The 23,403-nt window shown below is 45.7% G+C and overlaps 2 protein-coding genes across 2 annotated transcripts; one reads left to right on the top strand and one right to left on the bottom strand.

Moving 5' to 3' along the window:
* Positions 1-4,531: 4,531 nt before the first annotated feature.
* Positions 4,532-12,143, top strand: MORN3 (MORN repeat containing 3). Its single transcript, XM_062504223.1, has 5 exons — positions 4,532-4,679; positions 5,372-5,529; positions 6,944-7,103; positions 9,747-9,931; positions 11,692-12,143. Exons 1-5 carry the CDS (start codon positions 4,535-4,537, stop codon positions 11,758-11,760), a joined length of 717 nt encoding a protein of 238 aa, XP_062360207.1. The 5' UTR covers positions 4,532-4,534; the 3' UTR covers positions 11,761-12,143.
* A 1,648-nt stretch (positions 12,144-13,791) lies between these two features.
* LOC134050836 (calcium release-activated calcium channel protein 1) lies at positions 13,792-23,189 on the bottom strand. The gene is made up of 2 exons (XM_062504222.1): positions 23,017-23,189; positions 13,792-15,548 (listed from the first exon to the last, which is right to left on the bottom strand). Exons 1-2 carry the CDS (start codon positions 23,128-23,130, stop codon positions 14,982-14,984), a joined length of 681 nt encoding a protein of 226 aa, XP_062360206.1. The 5' UTR covers positions 23,131-23,189; the 3' UTR covers positions 13,792-14,981.
* Positions 23,190-23,403: the final 214 nt, after the last annotated feature.

The raw sequence follows: 23,403 nt of genomic DNA, 5'->3' as shown, positions 1-23,403 counted from the left end.
CTCTTCCTAGACAAATATCTCTATGAACCCTCCTTGGAGGGGGCAGGAGGGTCTGGGAGGGTGTTGATAACCCACTCTGGGACCAGGGAAGTAAAATAACAAACACAAAGAGACCAGGAGCAGAAGAATTTAAAATAAGTGACCCAGAAATGGAGGCAGCACCCTCTGTCATATCCAGATACAGAGATTTTTGCAGAGGCAGTTTTTGATCCAAATTTCTGAATTTTAATTTGTTGCTAAAATATTGTAACTCTTTTAAAGTTTTTATTGTTTTCAAATGTATATTAATTTTCAAATATGCATGTAACTTCTGGTTAGCAGAAGCTGTGGTTAGGTGTGACATAGTTTGGACTTGCAGTTCAAAAACCTGAGGCAGTCTGTGCCCTTTAAAAATAAACAAGTAAAATGGTCTGAATTAGCTAATTATTTTAATTGCCAATTGCTCAGTTAAGTGCAGTACAATATAGGGGCTGAAATAATAAAAATAGTTAATATTTCCCCAGAGAGAGCTATTTCTGGTTGTAGTTTCAGGCTGTAGATTTTTGGGCTTCAATAAGCATTTTTTCTTCTCCCTCATGGTTTTTTTTATTTCCTTCCCACCCCTCTGTCCTCACTCCAGCCCTTAAACTGGCCATGGTGAAACACAGGAATGGTTGTCTTCAGTAACTCTTAGGCTCTGCCCCAAACCAGAACACATTAACATGAGTGACTGGGAATAAATCCTTCCTGAGTATCTTCATCTCATTTTTAATAACAGGAGACATTTTCTCTTATGTAAGTATTTCCTAACTTGGTCAGCTTCCATGGTTTTCTCTCATTTTCCTTAAAGAAGTTTTAAAGTTCTGCCTCTCCTACATCCTTGGAAATGCTTGCTAGCAGCTGCCATCTTCCCACTTCATCTGACCTAACACAAGAAATTTCATGTGTGTATTTTCCCTTTGTACAGATCCTTCTCTTTTGGTGTCATTTCCACACCAGCTCATGTTGTCTGTGGAGCACCTCTTCCTTCCCTCCACTTCATTTTCCTACACTTGATTTCCCAGGCAGTGCCATTGTCTCCTTTGGCTCCACGGCCCTCACACATGCCATGGGAAATGGAATATTTGCCTTTAGTCACACTCACACTGGGAATAAATCCATTCTCTGTCCTGTCCAAGTATGGACACAGCATTTAAGCCATGTTCAATGCCACAGATATTGAAGATAGCAAAGGAACACCCACCAGGGAAGGCTGAGCTGTATCTCATCCTCACAGAGGCAGCTGTTTTGTTTCATCACAAGATTTCCCACCTGCCTCAACATTTTTACCACACAGCCTGCAGAGCTGTGCACAAAAATTGTGGTAAAAGGATGAGAATCAAATGCATTTGGCTCTTGGGAGTCATCCAAGAGCTGTGGTGTTGTACTAGAAATGTGCACAGTCAATTACCCATTAGGGAAGATGATTACAGACACCCATAAGGCCAGACTGGCAATCCCTGCTCACCATGGCTATGGAAGAAATGTAATGGATGAGGGAATTAGTGTCAGGTTTATTCGGATTTCTCCTTTAAGACCCCTGATATGCATTTTCAGGGACTTTCTCGTATTTCTCCAGACATTTGCAATGCTGATTTATTTGTTACTCATCGGTACGGTAACCAGTGCTTTCATTTCCAGTCTTCTGCTGCTGGGCGTATGAAAAACCAGCCAGAGGTGAAACACTCGTTGCTTATTAGCACATTACATCCTGCTGGAGCACCCCGAGCTCAGGGCACGCAGCTGCACAGCGCTGTGTGTGCCCGGTGGCTCCGGCTCCATCGCCAGAGCTCGGGAGGGGACCAGCGTGTGGAGCCGTGTCCCTGCACATCCCTGTCCGCCCGGGGCCGCTGCCGTGGCCTTTAGCGCTGAGTTTGGCACGTTGCTACGGCGACCCCGCCGCCGCAGGCAGCACCGGGCCGCCACCAGCGCAGGTCGGTGTCCGCGGTTCGGCCCTCGGCACCGGGGCTGGCAGGAGAGGGACGGCCGCACTCCAGGGCGCTCTGCGAACCCAGCTCGTGGGCTTTCCCTGCCGGCCGCTCGCACCGCTGCTCTCCTGCCCGGCTGCGCTGGGGAGGAGCAGCAACAGGCGCTCCTCCAGACAGCGGCCTGGAGGTCAGCAGGACAGGGGGGTGACTGCGCTCCGCCGGTGGGTGCTGGCAAAGGGACCCCGCTGTAGGGTAGTGCCGTAGTGCTGGGTCACGGCAAGGGCTGAGCTCGGCGTCCCCGGGGCATCCGCGGTGCCGGGGGACAGCCGGGCAGGGTGTACGGGGGTGCGGTGCGAGGCAGGATTCTGCCAGGGACTGTCAGCAGCCGCTTCTCTGCAGCCAGGGGCGTTTGCCTCCTCGCTCTTCATTAAGTTAAGATGTAAGATGGGAAAAAAAAGTAGCTACACCGCATTGCTCTGAAGTTCTGCAAAAAGACAGGGGGAAGAATGGACTTCCTCTAGGGTCGTGCAGACTGGAGCTGCCTTTTACCAGAGACCCGACAAAATCGCAGAGCAGCGTCTGGAGGGGGTCGCGGGGGTCTGTACGAGCCTCATCCCCAAGCGCCGCGGCAGAGGCGCACGGGGGGAGCAGCGTCTCGCCCTCCACACCGAGAGCTGCAGCCGGAACGACACTGCACCGCCTGCCTCTCGCTGCCAGCCTCCCCGCGCCCTGGTAGTGGGCGGCTAAAAACATGCAGGGAGGCGAATACCGACTGCGTTATCACTTACGCAAACCTGGCACCGCTGACGTAAATTTAGAAGGGGATTCAGCAAATAAAGGCGGCTCCCGCCAGCCCGCATTACCTCGAATACTCTGCGCGGGCTGTGCCTCGCAGGACATGGCGAGCAGATGGGGCTGCCCCCGCAGCTGGGAATCCTCCCTGTGGTTTGTACATCCTAAGCTTTGAGTTAAAGAAGTGGTGGGATGTGGTGGTGGGAAAGCGATGCTCCCATCTGGCAGGGGTAGTGAAGAGACTTCTTGTCGCAGGCACGAGGTGCCCAGAGGTCTTGGCCAGTGTCAGCGTGGGTACAGGTTGCTGTAGCTCGGCTCTTCTGCTTCCCCAGCAAGGGCAGGACAGGCTCAAGCCAGAAAAGTATGGCAAAGTGTCCTGAAAAAAAACAGCCCTTGGCAAATAAATACTGGCAAGACCCCCTTCTCCAGGAGCTGCAGCACTCAAAAGTGAGGGAGGAACTCAGCATTTGGAGTGTATCCTGTGTTTGTGTTGCTGGAAAAACATCCTCTGTGGTGGGCTGTGAGTCCATCATACCAAGGGACAGATCCTGTCTTCCCTGTCCTCTAACCAAGACTCATTCTGGACACATAAGTACTTTTATTTAGCAATGCTATCCTTCCAAATAACTGTTGAATGATCATTTCCCACAGCTGGAAAATGCAGAGCTGAGGTTGAACTCTTAACAGTATTTTCTTAGTTAGAATTTCTAGCTTTTATTTCCTACCAAGGACCTGAAGGACCTTTCTTTTCCCCTCTCCTCCCAAGGTCCAGGTTTGCTCCCCTGCCGGACTCTCCGGCACCCACAGCACAGCAGGAACCAGAGCTTTGCTCTGTCGAGAAGGGAAAGATGCAGCAAAATCATTCGAAATGGCTCGGTCCAGCAGATCAGGACAGAAGGGGGAGCCCAGGAGACAAAATCGGAGAGCATCGCACCCCGCCGGGTTCCAGCCGAGCTCTGGATGTTAACGGCATTCACAGAAACTTGCTTTTGTTCCTACAGCCACCTTTCGGCTTTTGTTTATGGTTTATAGGAGGCCACTCTCACCTCCGAGTCTGTGCCGAATTCCCACTGTGCTGAACAGCAGTTCCATTGGCAGTGCTCAGAAATCACCACTGTGCTGCACTCCACCATTGTCCTCTGCATTTATGAGGCAAAACACCTCCTTTTCCCTTCTCTTCCCCCACACTGACCCTCGAGGTCTCCAAAATCACCCCCACTGTGCTCACCATGCCCTGCCTGCTGTTGCTGCTTTAAACCCATGTCACCTGTGAAGCCACCTCTGGAGTCACCTCCTTGGCAGCTTGGTGGCCTGCCCTGGGCAAGTCCACAGCCTCCAGGGAGAGGGAAAGGTTGTGGTTTCAACCCCTTTAAACAAGGCAGCTGGAGGACTGATATTTTTAGCAGTAAAGGAGCCTGAGCTGCATTACTGCTTGGGGTATGAAATGTTCCAGCTCCAGGTGGGCCTCAGGGACACTGGACAACTCCCTGACCCATTCCATCAGCTGTATGGAGGAGATGCCTTCCTCTGCACTCCCCAAAATGTCTGGCAAGTGCAGAGATCAATGCCCACCACAAATTTGACCTGCTGAGATTTATTTAATGTTTCTTAACAGGCTGGGCTATACTATGAGCCAAATTTCACATAGTGCTGGTTTGTACTTCAGTATCTTTAGTTGCCTCCCTTTAGTTGTATCTCTGTGCATGGCTCACAAATACTGTTCTGACTGTACCTGCATTAGTAAGTTCTAATTTATTGCTGATAATAATTCTTTTTCTTCTCCAGGTACCAACAATATGCCCGTTATAAAGTACCCCAGGGTTAGAGACCCTCTCTCTTATGAATGGGACAGGAAAGCCCAGAAATGTGGATTAAGACATACTATTTATGCTGTAAATGGGGATCAGTATACTGGAGAATGGCTGGACAACTTGAAACATGGTAAGATAGATAATTCTGAGAAAAAATAGCAACTTAGATGTCCTTACAAATGTTCCTAAGGGCAGGAAGTGGTCAGTAGTTCTATGTGGTCTATAGCTCCTGGAAGAGCATTTGTTCATGTATGACTATATGTACACACACACATATATTTGATACATGTAATATGCAGAAACATTTCTAATAAGTAACTTGAAGAGCTTTTGCATGCACTCAGGGGCAACTACCCAAAGTATCTCTATTACAGATGTTTAAAAATCCTTTCCAAATACAGCAAACTGCAATCAGCTCCAGGCACTGTGATGTGCCCTGGCTGCACAGTCCCCGGAGCTCTCTCAGCTTCTGACTTGGCTCCAGGAATCTTAATTTATTCCCCAGATGGGGCAGGGGCTGCAGGGGACAGAGCAGGAGAAGGAGACCCTGTCCGAGCCAGGAGTAGCCAGAGCAGGACAGACTTGTTTACAAGCAGTAAACTGAGGTTTGGAAAGATTTCAGTGCATTCAACACAGGCCACACAGGAAGCCCCTGATCAAGATTAATGATTCCAACTTGGGAAGCTAAACTGAATGCCAGACCTAAGACTGACTTTGTGCAGGGAATGCTGCCCTGCCTGGGATGGAGCAGGAAGGGCAGCACTGTGCACCCTTCTCCTAACCATGATGGTTTCCCTGTCATTCCTCTTGTTTGTTAAATAGGTAAAGGCACCCAGATTTGGAAAAGCACAGGAGCTGTTTACAGCGGTGACTGGAAGTTTGGGAAGAGGGATGGTTATGGCTCATACAGCATTCTTGACCCAGTGACCAAGGAGTACAAGAAAGTGTACACAGGCTGGTGGGAAAACGACCAAAGAGGTGTAAGTGAGATTTTCTGCCAACACTGAGGCAGTGGGACCCAAAACAAGGGGAAGAGTTGGGTGCACACGTACAAAAAGATTACTTAAAATACTAATTTTCACATTACTGAGGGTGAATTGAGTGATCAAGACTAAAAATCCAAGATTTTTATGGGTGTGCTATCTCCTTCCTGGAGAGGGAGTCATCCCCACCCTGCTGGTTACCAGGCTACAGCCCCGAGCTCCCACTGGCTGCCACAGAGCAGTGGTTACTGCTCAGACTCACCTGCAGCTTGGCCAAACACCATGGGAGGTTTCACATCCTGTCTCTTAATCCTTCCCACCCATCCCTTTCATTCCTCTTGTCCTTGAACAAGTCAGAGGAACCTGGATTATAAACACTCCCAGAAAATGCTCCTTCTAGGAGTTTTACAGCATAATAGGCAAATAACTTGAGTTCTTTTGGAAATTAGGCCTGTCACATAAATCACTGTTTTTCCTAAAAGGAGCACAATAAGAAAGTAATCTGGTAGAAGTGACTGTAATGTAATGTGCAAAATCCTTGTAGGAACGTTTTTGGATCTGCCAATGGAAATCTTGTGTGTTTGTCTTTGTGTCTGCTCTTAAATTAAACTCATCTCCACCAATGCTTTTAATGGGCGTGTGGCTCCATGGCTCCCGTCTCTTGGAGGGAGCTTCCCTTCCTGTTCTTTAAGGCTAGATTTTCCATAATTGAGCTTTGGTGAAAGATTTGTACCGACATGCAGATATCACTAGGGTTGGGTTTTGTTTTAAAAAAGTTTCTCCCTTACATCCATGCAATTTAATAAAATGAATACTCAGAAAATCAGTTGTTTCCACAACCGGTTTTATTATTTGTTCAGAGAAAAAGAGAACACTTTATTCTTATAGGAAAATGTGTTAGTGATATGGAAATATTTCTTACTGGTGTCACTCCCTGGCTTAGGGGGTACCTCTGGACTTTTCTTAATGGCAAACATACATGTGAAACAAGCAAGAGGTGGAATTGCCCAGCCTGGGACACACTGAGCTGGAAACATCTAGAGGGTTGAAAGACATGAAATCCCCATGTTGAGAGACACATCCTTTAATGCTGCCTATCCCCTGGCAGGTTTATATCCTCGTAAAACCTGCTTTTAGCTAAATATTAGCAGCAATCATGCCAATAATAACACTCGGAGATATAAACCCAAGGTTTTGTCAAGGGAATAAAAGTGTTTGCCAAAAAAAAAAAATCCCATACTACCACATCTCATTTCCTTCAGCATGAGAACAGCCATGGAACTGGGCTGCCGGCAGCCATGTGTAAGAGTAATAAACAAAAGAATATTCTATCAAAGTGATGTCCCAAATGGAACACTGTCCCCTTTCAATATAGCAGCTCCTAACCAGCCATCTCTGTGCTGCTCTCTAGGGCCAGGGGATTTTTTTTTACCCCAACGGGGAGCAATACGAGGGCGAGTGGAGCAATGGTTTGCGGAGCGGCTGGGGAAAGATGCACTACAAGGACGGCTCCACCTACGAGGGACAGTGGCTGACGGATCAGCCCAACGGGACGGGCGTGCTGCGGCTCCGTAAGTGCTGACCACCCTCACCCTGCCCCCTCCAAGCTTTTCGCTGTCGTGCTGCCCTCCGGGTCTCTCCGCCATCCAGATTTCTGGGTGCTACACTGCAGACTCGCAGCAGGACTGCGGCCGCTCCGTGCCATCCCTCCCCTCCCGGTCTGGAGGGAGAGGCAGCACCGGCTGAGCGAGGGCCGGCACTGCACTGCTCAAGCCGGTAAGCGCACACGCATGAAAGCTTACTTTTGCTGTGATTTACATTTAAATGACTGGGATGGTTCGGGTTAGAGATAATATACTGTTGGGTCAGAGAAGAGCAAATCTCTCTTTTCAAGCCAGGCATTTTGCCAGACAGGCTTTCTAGCTCTGCATACCAAAGAAGAGTTCAGTTTCCAGCACAGGAAAAAAAAAAAACACAACATGGTTTTCTTTTTGAATTCACTCCATCCTCTCTGTCTACTTCCGACAGTGGCTTGTGTTGAGTGAACACAGAGGTTTCATTAGTACACAATCCTTTTCCATAAATAACACCAAGCACATAATGGATTTGGAATGTTAGGGCCAACCTCAGTATAAATACAGAAATTTAATTTTTTTCCCCTTATTTTCCTTGGAGTTTAACACATTTTTCCCTGAAGCCAAGAATCCCAAGAATCTCTGCAATGCCAGGAACAGCATTCCAAGAACATCTGAAGAAATATTATCTCTATATTATTATTCATCTATTCTATTTTTTTTCTTTTCTTTTTTTTCTTGAAAGTGATCTCAAGGCTAGTAATTAGCTAAGCAAAGCAGCTGGTAGGAATGAGCATGACCTTCTCTGCACACCACATGCATGACTGTGCTCTCTCTGCTGACTGTAAAGTCGCTTTGGACCGATGGCTCATCTGGATGAAATCAGCACCTGCTTCCAGGGGGAATCTTGCACTGATCTGCTGTGCTCCTGTCAAAGGCCCTGTTAGTTATAAACTAACAGCCCCTGTAGGCTGAGCCGTGGCTGATGCACCATTTCAGAGCCCAGTTGCCTTCAGCCTAGCCTGCAGCTGATTGTTAGCTGGATTCTTTTTGGTTAAAATTAGCCAGAGCAATTATTTCATACCCACAAGCTTAATGCATTCAGCTCAGCTGCTGGAAGTGCGCCCACGTGCCAGCAGCTTTGCCATGTGAAAGAAAAGGAGTTCTTCAGTGGAGGTCACGATGAGCTCCAGCTCAAGATTAAATTGCTTGTAGTGGCAGCGTGCCCGGTGAGGGTGAGCTTGGCTGAGAGCACCGCGCTGATCTGCCGCCTCTGCTACATCCATTCCCCAACAGCTTTGTACCAGAGCACTTCACATCCACAGGGATCATGGCTGTGAGCAACACAGCTTCGGGTGCTCTGGGAGGAGAGCAGATGGGAGCAGCCGGCCACCACAGTGCAGTCAGGGTGTTCACTGCCCCCTCCTTGCAGCCAGGGCTGTGATTTTGGTGGTTTCTCATTTGTTGGTGGCTGGAGTGCAGAAGCCGAGCTGCTCCCATGGGCAGGACAGCTTGGTGTTTCAGATAAGCACAAAACCAGATCAAAGTTGCAGATAACCACAACCACGGCTCCAGCCTGTAAACCAGACCCTGCCTGAACAGCCCAGCAGCCACATTCTCCGGAAGCGTTTTTGGTTTTCTCCTCTTCCCTTACAGTATCCTGGCAGGCCCCAGCTATCTCTGCAGCACTGTGTGGGGTGCCCTGGTATTTTAGCCACTTCTCGTGATGAAGAATGGCAGAATTCAGCTGAGACTCAAAAGATATTTCCACTAACATGGTCAGAAATCCCCATGAGTTTGGGCTTAGAAACACGGTGTGTAGGAAAAAGGGTGAGCAGAGGACTCTCCTAGTGACAGCAGGGTGGTCTGGATCTATCCCAGCCCCAGCATCACCATGGGTATGATGCCCTTTCTCAGCCAGTGTCCATGGATGAGGCTGTTCTCTTCCCCTTGCAGCTCTGCTTTCCCTGTTAGTGATGGATGGGTGGATTCCTGGAGAGCAGCAGAGAGCCCAAAAAAAGCCTCTCTCAACTTGCAGAAAAATGCCAAGAGAAGTAGTACAGCTGGAAAAACAGCCTGTAACTGACTGCCTGAACTGTTCAGACTTTTGTAGCAATTCTCACCCTGTAATTCATTGAGAAAAAACTTAACTAAAAGTATTCTTTGAAATCAAGATTATTTTGACTGGACAGCAATCAGTGCTCTGTTCCTTGCCCAGACAAGCAAACCTCTTCAAGCCAGAGATCCTGCGTGATTTGTTGCAGTGACAAATCTGAAACTTGTGTCTTGTAATTTTTCACGTTGTGAAGAGTGACTCAGGGACCAGTCCCTTACCCTGAGCACACTGGCTCCTTGTGTCAGCAAAAAATTAGTATCACTGTGAGAACAAAGCAGGTGAACACAGACCTGGTTCCAAGTGAGCAAGTGTGGGCTCCTTCTGCAGCATTTTATCCCTCTGTGATGCAGCAAATGGAGCACTGCAAAATCAAAATGACACACAGTGCCACAGCCACCTCGAAATTACTAAGAGGAGCCAAACAGATGAACTTCTCAGTGGATTTGCTCTGTCGATTGATTTAATTTGTAACCCCTTTACAAAATGGTGCAGATTTCAAGGTCTGTTCATGTATTCAATTGCAGCAAATGGGAATCGGTACGAAGGAGGTTGGAAAGATGGCAAGAAGCATGGCCCAGGGAAATACTTCTACACAGACAAAGGGCAGCTGTTAGAAGGCATCTGGGTAGCAGATATACCAAAGTGTGGAGTTCTGGTTGACTTTGGCAGAGACAACGCTCCAGCCTCTATTGAATCTCCACTCCCAGAGGTAATTGCTTGGAAATTTTGGTGTTTGCATTCATCAGTGCTCGGGTCAGCTCTCCAGGTAGCATTTCACTCCTCAAGAGACTTCCCTCATGGGGTGTGTGCACAGAGTCTTTTGGCCAGCAGCATCCTAAATGGCTCCATAGGGACTAACAGCTCATGCAGCCTCTGCTGGAGCCTCCCAATTGCCTACATCTGAAAAAATGCAGTTCTCATGCACCAGAACTGCTCAGAGACCTGATGCAGCACAAAGGAAATGGGGACAATAGAGGCAGAGACAATAGTGGGATTTGCGTCAAGACCAAATGATTTCACCAAACCCAACTGCTGAGGCTGAGCAGACCCTGCAGAACCTGAGCAGCTGCAGGGCCAACAGCAGCTCTTTCCTCCAAGTCAGGGGCTCAGCACCATGCCCAGGAGCCCCAGGGGCAGAGGGGTGTGTGCAGCTCCCCATCTGGGCCCAAGGGGGCAGATGGCGTCCTACAGCCCACATCCTCTGCTCTTCTTTTCCCTTCACTGACACACACTGCACAGGAAGACCATGGCCCAAAGATTTTGTGAGGCACAAAGACGCACTGGCCACCAGCTTGGCAGCCACTGGGTCCTTGCACATCACTTTGGTGCGGGACCTGGAGGACAGGAGAGCCTGTCCCCAGCTCTGTGCCCTTGGAGGAAGAGGAAATGGGAATCAGCAGTGAACAGATGCAACTCCAAGTGACAGCTGGCCCCAAGTGTCTCATCTTGAACCCTCATGGTCTGCAAATTACAGATATGAAACAAAATGGTCAGTGCAGGATGGGCTGGGGAAACTCCCCTCCACTTAGAGCAAAGTAGAATCACCCTGGATAATCACAACTCACCACTTTGCTCCAGGAACACAGGGAATAGCACAGCCCCATGGCAGGTAAAGGCACCACCTTCCTCTGCCCAAGGCCAGGGCTGTTACAAGTGACACCAGGCACATGCAGCCTTCTAAAGCTCACAGCTGTTATATTTTCATTGCCCCTATCTTTTCAAATCTGGTTTCTATAGCCAAAGGCCCTTTGAGCACAGTTTTGACCAGCCAGTTAATCCCGGAAGTAGTGCAGAATAAACCCCAAATTCTCACCAGAGAAAAACAATCTCTATTTTGCAAAAAAAGAGTGAAAGGAGCAACACTTCTGTAGCCAAAAATATTTACTATATGTGGTTTGTTAAAGGTCAGCGAGAAGAGCCTCTACAATCCAATAGCCTGGGATGAACTGCTGGTACACTAAGGCAGGATGTACAAGTCTGGCTGTTTATTTAACTCCCTGAAGACCAAGTGATGATCCAACTCACTTCTGCTCTATAAGCAAAAACGAAACATCAACTTTCACTGCTGTTATTGTGCTTTCAATAGGTAGAGAACTGTTGATCTCAGAATATGAATAGATAAAAGGAGGAAAACTGAATTCAGGTTTTCGTACACTTTTGTCACCACCACCCCCTTTATTAAAACTATAGGTTAGGCCCAACAGACTACAAATCAAAGCCACTTTTGCCCAAGAGTGTGTTTTGTTAAAGTCACTCACCGAGTTTTTTCAAGGAGATAAAGTGATGTTCAGCACACTAATAAAATTAGGGGAGTGTAGTTGTTTCTAAAACAATAATTGAAAGGCTGCAATATGAGCTGAAGTCCTGATACGTGGGAGACTCTCCAATAATGATCAAGTAATCAAGATCTATAAAACCTTAAGCTTCTTCAATTACACTGCATAACTGATTTGTATTCTTTTTATTTAGATTGAACTACACGATCCAGCTGGTGTTTTAGCAGAGGCCCGGGCAAGGTTTGATGACAGCCATAATTAATAACCAGATGCTGAAGGAAAAAAAAAAAAAAGTTTTAAAACCACAACCCTGGGTTATTTCTTCCTTCGAGTCTCAAACCCACACTGTGGTTATCATGTCGTGGTCGGCCTCACCCTTCCCTCAAGGCTGTTCAGGTAAACTTCCCTCTGCAGGTAGCTTTGCTCAGTAGCCTCCTCCCACCCTCATTATTTTAGAAAAGAATAAAAATTGATGGGAAAAACCCCAAAAGACAACCATCCAAATACGGGATGACAGGCAGAGTGACTCTTTGTTCAGCACCTCTTACTCCTGCTAAGAAATCACACTCCTGGTGGTTTAAAAGCCTTTGCTCTGGAGGAGGGTTTTTTGTATGTGTTTTAAAAGAATATCACAATCAGAAAATTGTGTCCCCTACTCCCCCAAACATAGCCCAATACATACCTGTGACCAAAAATGGCTTTTGAAGTTACAACAGATCATGTTTCAATTAGTAAGTATATTTTAGGCCTCTAGATAACAAATAATCCACAACAATTGAGTGTATTTTATTTCATGAAAGTATTTTATACCCAAATAAGTGATATACAATAACCAATGTTTAAAATGATTGAGGTAAATGCCTAACACCGTTAGTATAAATAAGGGATAAAAAAATTTTAAGTGCACTCAATGTTTAGATCCACGTGTTTGTGTCTGGTTACTGCCTGGGTACACAGTGACAAAGGTACCCCAAGGTATAACTTTCATTTCCATTTCCACAGGTGGAAAATGACAAAACCACACTTGATATCATGGCTTAAAGTGCAGAAAATAGTCAGAAAATTAGCTGTAATAACAGCAACATTAGCTCAGAGCTTACCAGCTTGAGAAAACTAAAAATAACCATGTCCCATTAGCTTCTAATTCTGTATGTCCTAAAAAACAAGAAAACCCCACACTTCTCAGTCATTCTGTAAAAGATCCACAAATCAAAGAGAAATTCAACTACTTATCCAGAACAGCAAGGAATTTTACAAAATAAATGTGGAAAAGTGATTTTCTGGACTTCCATTCAGAACCATGTAATTTCTAAGTACAAAATTTACAGACAGAAGTAATTTTTTTATACCTGACCACACCTTTACAGTCAGTTGCTCTAGTGTGAATACCAAGTCAGATTTTCTTCCTTGGGTGGGGGATTTTAGGGGCCTGTTTCCCCAAGACAGAACTAGTGAAGTTCAGTAAAGCATGGGAAAATGCATTTTGTGCCTATTACCAAGATTTTGCGATTTGGAATGCTGCTTCCTTATTGCCTTTACTAAAAGCAATGCTTCCAGTGCTCCATGAACAAACACCTGTGAGTTTGCAGTTACAATCCTCACCATCAGATTTACATCAGGAATAGAATATATTTGAAGCATGTAATAGCAGAGCTGCGAAAATCCAGTTTGCCCTCTGTATGCCAGGACTTGTGAAAACACCAAGTGGAAAGCTGTTTGCTGCTTGTGAACCATGACTGCTGCTGAAAAAAAAACAGCCCAGCAGGTTGTTTTTTTTTATATAGTTATGTTTTCAGAATACAAAGGCACCACGGGTGACCTTGTCAACACTTTGCACTGTAGTGCTGCTGACAGGAGAGATCAGTCCCCACCTGCTTCAGTAGTAACCACAGTCTGCACCTGAACTCCACAGGCACTTTGTACAGATTGCAAGTACATTGGGATAACCTGAGATGGAGGTTGGTGTGAGACCAAGTTCAGCCCAGGCACAGCTCCCCTGGACTGTCACAGTCCCTCCTGTCTCATGGCAAAATCCCAGGTTTCTATTCCACAGTGATAGCTATGAGTAGTGATAGCTAGCTGTTTTTTAATTTTTTTTTCCTTTGGCTTCAAACTTGTCTCAGTTTGTGTTCAAGAAACAGCTTTTACCCATTCAAGCCCAAACTTACTCTATACAAGAACTGTGTTCCAAAAAATTTCAACTCCTAGACTTAGCCAGAATTACTGAAGCAGCCCAGGACAACTGCTGGAATCTTTCTTGGACAAATCTCTTATCTAGGAGAACAAATGGAAGTTTTTGCTTAGAGGAAATAAACAACACAGTAGCCTTGATATCACAGAGGTGTCTGAAAGAAAGCAGCAATATTAATTACAAATAACCTACTTTCATAAATAAATATACATCAACAAAAGTTGTCTTCCAGATCCTTGAAAGCAAAAAATGTATAATGAGTTATTAAATACAACACTTCAGCGAAGAGAACACTTTTCTAAACAAGGAAGACAAAGGCATAGCTCATTACTTGGGAATCCAACAGAGAGAAAGCACCTTTTGCTGCTTGTTTCTGAGGATTTATTAAAAATATATTTTCAATATAAAAGTATAAAATAATTACTACTTTGGCTTGGAAAAAAAGAGCAGTAGTTCTGATTTTCAAGCAAAAAAAAATTATCCAGTGATAATTTCCATCTAGTTCCTTCTTTTTAAAAAAAGATTCTTCAATGAGAAACAGGCAAATCTATCTCTCCAGATAATAAGTGCCAGCTCATGAGAACTTTAAAAGTTATTGCTTTTATTTTCTTCCACGGAACAGAAGAGTTGAGTCTCATTCCTACTCACGTGGCCACACCACAATGCAGTAAGATTAGTCCTGGGTGTTTAGCAAGTTAAAAAATGTGTAAGTGCCACGGGAAAAAGGCACTAGAGAAATCAGCAAAGTAATAATTACTTGGCAGCAAAACATACTGGGGAAAGTGCTGGGAAAGCTTTCACTCCCACCATCTGTCAGGCTTTCCAGGGAGAGCAGCGCTAGCACTGAAACCAAGTGCTAATTGCTGCATGTCCCAAGTAATTTGTATCATGCCATGCAATATGGATAGGACAAGCAGTATCTTCTAGTAAATGCCAACATCAGATAAACAGAGAAAAAAAAAAATCCACAACTTCTCTATCCATTCCTAACTAATACCCAAATGTACAATGTTATTTTCCCTGTATTTATACAGCCACCATTCAGCGTTAACAAGAAAGATGCGAGACAGCGTTCACAGGAGGAGGGCTGCTCACACAGGGCAATCACACCCCACCATCCACTCCTTCAGACAGCAAAACCTGAATGAAAGGAACATTTTTTCCCCCTCTCTAAAGGGTTAGAATATTTATAATTATTCTTTAAATTGTAATCAGCAGTTCAACCAGTTCATCCACAGGGAGTGACCATAAGGCCGAAGCAGAATAGTGGCTTTATTTTCTTAAGCACAGGTTTATGCAAAATTGGTGACGGCTGAGGTGACGGCGTCACCTCTGTGATCCAGCTGATCCTGGAGCCGTGCAAATTCAGCAAGTTCATTGAGTTCCTGAAATTGCCTGTCTGTTTTATGGCTCACCAGTGACCGGTAGAAGTGGACTGCAAACACAATGAAAATCAATCCAAAGGGCACCATAATGGACGTCGATGCAATGGCTGCTGCCTGTCCAGATGTGATGCTAGAACTGTTGCTCTGCTGGGTGTTGTCAGTTTTCTTCTTTAAAGGAAGGAACTTCACCCAGCACAGTAACACCACTTCTGCAAGAAAGAGCAAAGTCCCAATGACAGTGGAAAATGCCCACGCGAGCTCAATGTGCCGGTGCATGCGCTCGTGAGGAGATTCCTTGACAGAGTTGAGGTTATGCACATTGCTAACAGCCTCTATGTTTGGAAGAATGCAAGTACTTATCATGAGTGCAAAAAGGTGAACTGCAACAAGCACAGTAGTGCAGGCACTGAAGGCTATCAAGAGCCCCTGAGGATAGTCGTGGTCTGCATCAAGCTGAACTTCCACCATAGCCACCTGAAAAAATAATGGGGAGAGAGACAAGTTACCTACATCTTATATTGACTATAGGTTATACAAAGTTTACACCGTGTTTCTGGAAGATCATCTGATCCAAACAAAGTGAGTCTGTATTAACATTTCTCTTCATGTCAATCTGCACCCTCTTCATTAGGTCCAAATTTAGGTCTGAGCTATCAAGCAAAGGCCACTGTTTTCACAATTATTGTTCTGCTGTAGCACAAACCCACAACCACCTTGTCACCTGCAGCTCATGCCAGCAAAACAGCTGACCCTTATGACCAGCGTATTTGGACTCCTTAAGTGAAATATTTCTCCTTTTGTGTTATATTGAAGACACAGCTTTTGATCTTTCACTTATGAAGTCTTCTGAAGTATCTGTGAAAGGCTGCGAAGACAGGGGACAGCCTGAAACAACCCTGGTGGTCCTTCCTTCCTCCCTGGATATTTGGGTTTAAGTTCTAAAGTGCAGAAAACTTTCATAAGAAAGATCACCTTTCCATCAGGCTTTCAGCTATATTCTTTCACTCAAGTATTTAAGCAGACTTTGGAAACACAGATCCAAATGTGAGCCTCCACACTGCCCATGGCAACCAAGCAAGCCTGTCAGAGGCTGGACAATGTCTCCAGAAAACATAACAGTTCTCCAGGGCAGCACTGCTTCCCCAAAGATGGGCTACTCATGAAGATGTTCCAGCTCTCCACTACCATAAGCAGCCAATACCCTTCTTGTAATCTTAGATCTCCAAGCATGCCTGTGCCTAAGAAGTAAAAAAATCAGCATTAAATAACAGCACTAGGAAACTCATAAAACCAGCTGGGATATCTCTGACAAAGAAAATTAACTAGAATGCCCTTTAACTGGTTTTAAAACTGGCAGGTGGTTTTGTGCATATGTGCAATTGATGAGTGACATTAATCCCAACAGGTCTCCTGGAATGATCTTTCCTGATAAATTTGTCTTTCAGAAAAAGGACAGTTCCAAAGAGGGAATAATGCATCAAAGTCTCAACGTTCAGTGCTCTTTCTCAAAGGAACTCATTAAGAGGAACTCAGACAAAATACAGGTAAAATGCAGAGGAAAAAAACCTGACAGCAATCTGAAATATAAGCATGTCAAGCTGATAGGAAGAAAGATTCATGGGTAATATGGATACAGGGAGGCATGGAAACCAGAGCTCAAAGACAGCTGCAAAAGCAGCAGGAACATTCAAACCTCACTATTTTGCAAGAGCTGAGCCAAGTTAATCTAGTCCTGGATCCCATCTTCTTGCGCATGTTCCAGGACACCAGAACTCAATCACTAATGCACCCAATATATTAAGGCAACCCAGGGTTTTGTTCAGACATGTTTCAACAGGCATTCAAGGCCATTTGCCAATTTTTTAATTCCTTTATTGAAGGCTTTTATTGTCATAAGCCTAACCACCCAGCCAACTTGCAAGCTGTTTCCAAGTACAAGAAATTATATTAACTCATATACAGTCCTTGCACGAGGATTTAAAAATACCATTTTTCAGCTGTGGGAAACTTCACGTTTGAAAGCATAAACATTTGCTTGTCAGGTCTCTCTTCTGCAGGATTGCTTGTTAAGTTGCAACGTACTCGTGGGATGTTGGGCTTCCTGTGTTTTTCACAGAACAATTGCAATCCTTCACCACTGAGGATTAATTTTCTTAAAGATTTTTCTTGTAAGTCTTCTGCTGTGCCTAGACTCAAAGCCATCCAGCAGGGCAAGGCACTTTAATCCTTTACCCTAGTTCTTAGTATGGTAACATAAACATGACACTAAAGAGCTTCATGAGATGATTTTATTTTCTTTTAAGAACTGATGGTATTTAGTTTGCCAAACACTGAAGACATTCTATATTTCCATTTATCAATGCCTCCATACTAATGATATCAAGCATCTGATTTTGAGCTCCTTGTGTTTATGTCTGGAAGAGTAATCCCAGCCTGACCCATAAGTGAAAACAGTTCATGTTTTCTGTCTCCTAAAACTCTCAGCAAAGCTAATTTGGGAACTCCTTCAGTGTAAACTAGCAGAAAAACTGCCAGCTCTTTTCAACTCTGAGTTTACTTCCTGGGCCAAGTTTGAGCCAGGCACCTAAACCAAAAAGCTTAATTTTTCACCATGAGGGCCTGTGCCTGTTTTCTAACAGCAATGCACCATCAGAAATTCTTCCCTCCTTTGCTCATGCTGCAATTTCAAAAGAAATAGATCACAACTGCTCTTGTAAAGTAATACCTGCAAGAACAGGGCCCTGATGAGATCATCTGACATAATCCAAATTCATATAAAGGCTGAACTCACAGGTACATGCCAATGTTCTAGGCAGGCTACGTTCCTGCTCTACTTGCTCACAAGAGCTGCTCAGGGCAGGAACTGTTGTCAATGGCCACACACTTTCCAATACAACACTTTTTGTACTTTATCCTCCTCCACTTTCAAAGCTTCTCTGAACACTTGCTGCATGATTTGATCGTGCAGCTGCCATGCTGCAAGTGCCCTGCCTCACTGCGTAATCACAGTGTAACGTGGGCTGGAAGACACCTCAAGAGGTCATCTGGGCTAATCCCTGGTTCAAAGAAGAGCTAACTTTAACTTCAGATCATCCTACAGATATGACTGACAGATTTACTACGGCTCTCCGACAAAGCTGTATATCTGAAGTACAGCTTCTTAACAAAACAAAAGGACTCATGACATTAGGACACAAGACTGAAGCTCTTATAAGCCTAAAAATGGTGGTATTCAGATGTTTTTAGAAGAAAACTGAATTTTGGCACATAACCGTGTTAAGCCTTCATCAGTATTGGATTTCAGAGTCACAGCAGCCTGATTACTACCATAATGCAGGAAATTTAACAACTTGCCCCCTAGAAAAATCTGCATTTCAACTTCAAGTTCAATATACTGACCAAGTTCATTTTGCTTACTTGTTCATAGAGCTCTCATGTCTTATTAGACCCAAGGGGCTTAAATAAAGTCCCTACTTTTCAATGAAAATCACAGGCTTACATCTTTTTCAGAATCAGTGAACAGTGCTGTAGAGAAAAAGGACATAAAATGCCTTATCTCAAGTAAATCTGTATTATCCATGAGCTATTTATTATTTACTTCCTCTCCTTCTCTTCCCCACAAAGATGCCTCTGAGCTCAGGTTGGTGGGAATATAACCCTGTACTGGGACTGCATTTTATACAGTCTAGCACGGCAGGAATGGCTTAAAAGAAAGCTGTGTTGATCAAACATCACAACTGCATTTTTTGAAGGTCCATCCATCATTGCTTGTCTACGAGTAGGACCACAGAGGAAACTCAATAATGAGCTGAGTGTCAGAGCATCACTGGGATTCAGCTCCTCTGGCTGGCTCCCTGTTTTCCTGACAGAATTCACTCCAGAGACAGAGGCACAGAGCCAGGCTCTCACAGACTGTCTGCACCATTCATAAAGAGTTATAAACAACTCATACAGAGGCTCTGTATGAGCCACAATAACTCACCGGAAATTAAAAACAGATAAGTCAAAATAACGATCTGATTTACTGGTTTCATACAGAAGGGAAACTAAGCATCACTCATCCATTAGTCCAGGATCTTGACTCTGCAAATTACTGAATGCTGCAGAAAGGCAAAACACATTAATATTTGCTGATGCTGACACTGGAATACAATACAGGATCTCATTTGATTTTGCTAGCAAACATGAAATGGCAACACCTGTGTGATTGGAGCAAATGCATCTTGAGGAGCTAATACCCCTCTACACAGTATAACTTACAGCAAATCTCTTCAGTAAGCACAAGTTCAGATTAACCAGAGGCTCTGCATCCCCTTTACATCCTCCAAACTACAGCAGCCATTCACAGCCACTCCAAGGCAGAACAGCAAAAGCCCCAAATATTCCACACTGCTCATCTATCTTGCTCATCTATAACCTCGAGACAGGATGTTCAAAGGAGGCACAAAACTTTCCTTTTGGAACCGGAATAGAAGACATTTTTTGTATGGGGGAAGATTCTCCAGCACAGCTCTAACCTGGTAGTGCAGCAGCATTACAGAAGGCTACCTGGAAGCAGAAGCCACAAAACTGGGCCTGTAATTCTTTCCTGCAGGTTACAAAATGCCACTGTTTCAGGCCATTCTACCAGCAACCCAGCTAAATACCACTTAAAAACTTCTATGGAGACTGTTTTAGATTTTAGAACAGCCAAGTGACCTTTACTAGACAAGGACAATGCTGTCATGAAGACCTGTACAGCTCTGACACCAGTGGCCCCAGGTCCTACCAAACCTTACCTCAGCACCAACTGTTATTATGGAAATCAGTTTAATAAATATTTATCACTGCAATCAGTCTTCTGCAGAACATGACTGAAGCTGTCTTCAGGAGACCATACAGGCCATATTTCAAAGGCAAGAGTTGACAGTTCTTTGATGATATTCAATATTTGAAGCATATATATATATCCCATGTACCATAGTGCGTAATTCAGACCCATAGTTCTGACTCAGTTATTTTCACAAAGCTCTTAATTGGTGGCAGGAGGAGATGGTGAGTCTTCTGGTTTTATGACTAGTGGCATTTAACAAATTTCCTATGGATTCTGACTCCCATATTGTAACATTACTGTGTCATGCACTCCTGGTGACAAAATGATGCCAACAAATCAGCGTAATTGTTTAAACCAAAATAACCTGTCAGCAGCCTATTCACTGTGAAAAATAAAAACAGATAAAGCCAAGCATGAAAGGGAAGATCATGCAACAATATCTGGGCTATAATACAGAAGTGAGAAAAATCTGATGCCCTCCTCAGTGTATGGAATGAATCCTCTATTCTGCAATGCACTACACATCCCCTACAATCTACAATTTCTTTCTCTACCTCTAATAATTTGGGAGATTAATACTACTAGCTGGTTCAATAAATTGGAAAAGTGTACTAAATGAGGTTATAAACTTCATGGATTTTCCTCAGACATATGGTATTGGGTGATAGCATCCATGGAAACCTGAGTGAAGGAAATCCTCAGGTGTACTGGGGCAAGCTCAGCTCTCACATCAGTTGCCACCACCAGCCCCTACAACTGTTTCTGAAACTCACACACAATGACAAATCCTTATGCAGAGGTCTGAAACAAAATTAATGGTAAAACAGGTTTTTAATCTTATCTGAGGAAACATAACACTTCAGGGTTTGAAACCTGGCTGAGCGTTTCATAGTCCACCTCACTGACCTGAGCAATGCCTTGCCTTTGGCGTCCCTCATTCCACCAGGGTATACATCACCAGTCCTGAGAGAAAAAACTTTGCAAAATGATTGCAGTTAGACAGAAAAATAGTCCAGAAAAAGGGAACACTTCAACGGGGATAAGCTTAGCTTCTACTACAGGAGCAAGTACTCTTTAATCAAAGAGCAAGGATCAGCGGGGCTGGCATAGAAACAAGCATGTTCCACTCCAGACAATTCCTATCAACTTACTGGGTGGTCCTGGATGTGTCACTTAAACTCTTTCTTCCTTGCCTGATAAGGAAAAGAGAGGAACAATGACCCTTCATTGCTGTTGCCAGCTTTGATCGAAGACTAGAATGTACTTCAGCAGCATTTTGTTCAAGCATCAGGTGCCAAAGAACTGCAGTCAGTAAACAATGCACAGGCATGGTGGAACAGCCCAGCTTTTTTCAACACAGAGATAACTCGAACAGTTTTTAAAAGTAATCTAAAAATACTCGAAAGTTACCTCAGTTCTTCTGAAACAAAATTAGGAAGTCTTAGCTAGAGGACTGGGTCTGCCCATACAAAGCCAAACAGACTACGGGTGGACTTCCATCCTGAACTTGTTAGAGGAAGAAAAAAAAGATTTTTTTTTTGAGGGGGAGCTGTGGAAAAACTTAAATATTAATGTTCAAATGTAACATTCCTGGTAATTAGAGATTTTGTTAATTGGAATGAAGTGGCTTTAAGGAACAACTTCAAAAGCAGCAGTTTTCAACAGCAGGAGATGGAACCTCTAAAATTCTAGAGAATTAACAAGTAGAAGCCTCACCTCATACATCGGTATCTTTAGAGAAAAAACAAGGAATTCAGGAATTAAGTATGACTCTAAAACAATAGCATTTACACTGAGATGTAACCTCCCTCAGAAAGAAAATTTATAAACCCAAACAAACTACATTTTCCCCCATGTTCTCTCTCAACGTAAAGACCCGACTCAAGCAGCCACAAACCGCTCTGAGACGGCAGAAGGAGTGTGCAACAAGAACTCATTATCAGAATTGGCGTGTGAGCTCCCAGCCGGATGCGTGTTACCCAAGGAGAAGCGACTCAAACGCAAGCACAGAGCCGCCTGTCAGTCAAACGAGCAGCACTCCACCACCTCCCGAAGAGCTGTGGTCTGTTTTTAGCCATTGAAGGAGGACAGTGACATTTATTTGACCGTCAGGAGGCTGCTGTGTTTTCCAACAGCATCACTGGAACAATGGATTTAGAAAGGAATAGATTCAACGGCTGGAAATATTCAGTTTGCTAAAAGCGGGGCAAAAAAAAAAAATCAAAGCAAGTCAAAGGAGTGAAATTCAGAATTTATAAACGGCGAAACGTTTTTAACAGCTGCATAAAGGGGCTCAGGGCAGAGTTTGCAGCTTTGCATGTCAGATGTCTGGACAGATGAGGAAGTCTGTGATGCATTTCAAATCATATGGCACTTTTCATGTGAGATAATTCGGGCTAGTAGACTGTGCTTAACATCAAACTCGAAAGAAAACACACACGAACAAAAATCCACGCACGGAACTCCAAATCAAGTAACATTCGAGTTTTCCTTAAATAAAAACTAGAAACCTCGCCAACTGCAAAGGACTGATGATGGGCGGCACAACCAACTTTAATCAGTAGTATTTCTTGGTTTTCTTAAAAGGAGTTTCACTGCAACAGCACACGTCTGAGAGAGGATCGGGATGGAAACCCCTCCACCCGGGCAGGACTGCGGGGCTCCGTGCGCGGCCCCTTCGCCCCCGACACCCCGGAGCACGACACGGCGAGCCCGCACCCCGCGGAGCTGCCCACGGCACACGCGGCACGCACCGCGGCTTCTGCGGTCCCGAGCATCTTTCGCGGGGGAAATGCGTAACGATCAAAAAATCTTGCATTATCTGGCGGAGATAAAAGCCGAGAGGCACCTTTGAACTTGTGCCATGAAGAGCTCTAAAACAAACGACCTACCGGGAGCGCTGCCCCCGCTGCCCGGGGCGGGCCGGGCGCACGGCGGCGGCAGCAGCAGCAGCAGCGCCCGCCCGCTCCCCGCCGCCCCGGGTGCCACACGCCGCGCCGGGGACAGCGAGCGGGCGGGCCCGGCCCCCCCGTCCCCACCGCAGCGAGCTCCGGCGGGAGAAGCAGAAGCGGCGGCAGCGCCCCGGGCCCCGTGCCACCCCCCGCTCGCCGGGCCAGGCCGGGCGCTCACCATGGCGAAGCCGGAGAGCAGCGCGGAGGTGCGGCTGGAGGCTTTCAGCTTGGCTCGGCTCAGGTAGAGCTTCCGCCAGGACAGCGCCTGCATCGAGTGCTCGTTCAGGCTCATGGGCTCGGGGCGGAGGAGCGGAGCGGAGCGAGGCGGAGAGGGGGCCGGCGGGCGGCGGCGGCGGCTCTTTCCGGCAGAGCGGGCCCGGCCGCGTTAACACCCCATGGCGGCGGCGCGGCTCTGCCGGCACGGGACCGCGCCCGCCGCGCGCCCCGCGAGCCTGCGCGCCCCGCCCAGGCCCCGCCCCCACCGTCCCCCATTGGCCCCGCGCCGCCCGGCCCCGCCCCCTTCCCCGCCCCGCCGCTTCCCGGCAGCCTCGCGCCTCAGCCGGGG

The sequence above is a fragment of the Cinclus cinclus genome, chromosome 17 (genome assembly GCF_963662255.1).
Source record: "Cinclus cinclus chromosome 17, bCinCin1.1, whole genome shotgun sequence".
Classification (NCBI taxonomy): domain Eukaryota; kingdom Metazoa; phylum Chordata; class Aves; order Passeriformes; family Cinclidae; genus Cinclus; species Cinclus cinclus.
This window is presented reverse-complemented; position numbering and strand designations above follow the sequence as displayed.

What these genes read in the sequence shown, in the direction of transcription:
- MORN3 (XM_062504223.1), top strand. Translation starts at nt 4,535, where the DNA reads ATGCCCGTTATAAAGTACCCCAGGGTTAGAGACCCTCTCTCTTATGAA. An exon ending in GGGAAAACGACCAAAGAGGT is followed by an intron (nt 5,530 to 6,943) that starts GTAAGTGAGATT and finishes GCTGCTCTCTAG; the next exon opens with GGCCAGGGGATTTTTTTTTA. An exon ending in TTGAATCTCCACTCCCAGAG is followed by an intron (nt 9,932 to 11,691) that starts GTAATTGCTTGG and finishes CTTTTTATTTAG; the next exon opens with ATTGAACTACACGATCCAGC.
- LOC134050836 (XM_062504222.1), bottom strand. Translation starts at nt 23,130, where the DNA reads ATGAGCCTGAACGAGCACTCGATGCAGGCGCTGTCCTGGCGGAAGCTC. An exon ending in TGCTCTCCGGCTTCGCCATG is followed by an intron (nt 15,549 to 23,016) that starts GTGAGCGCCCGG and finishes TTATTTTTTCAG; the next exon opens with GTGGCTATGGTGGAAGTTCA.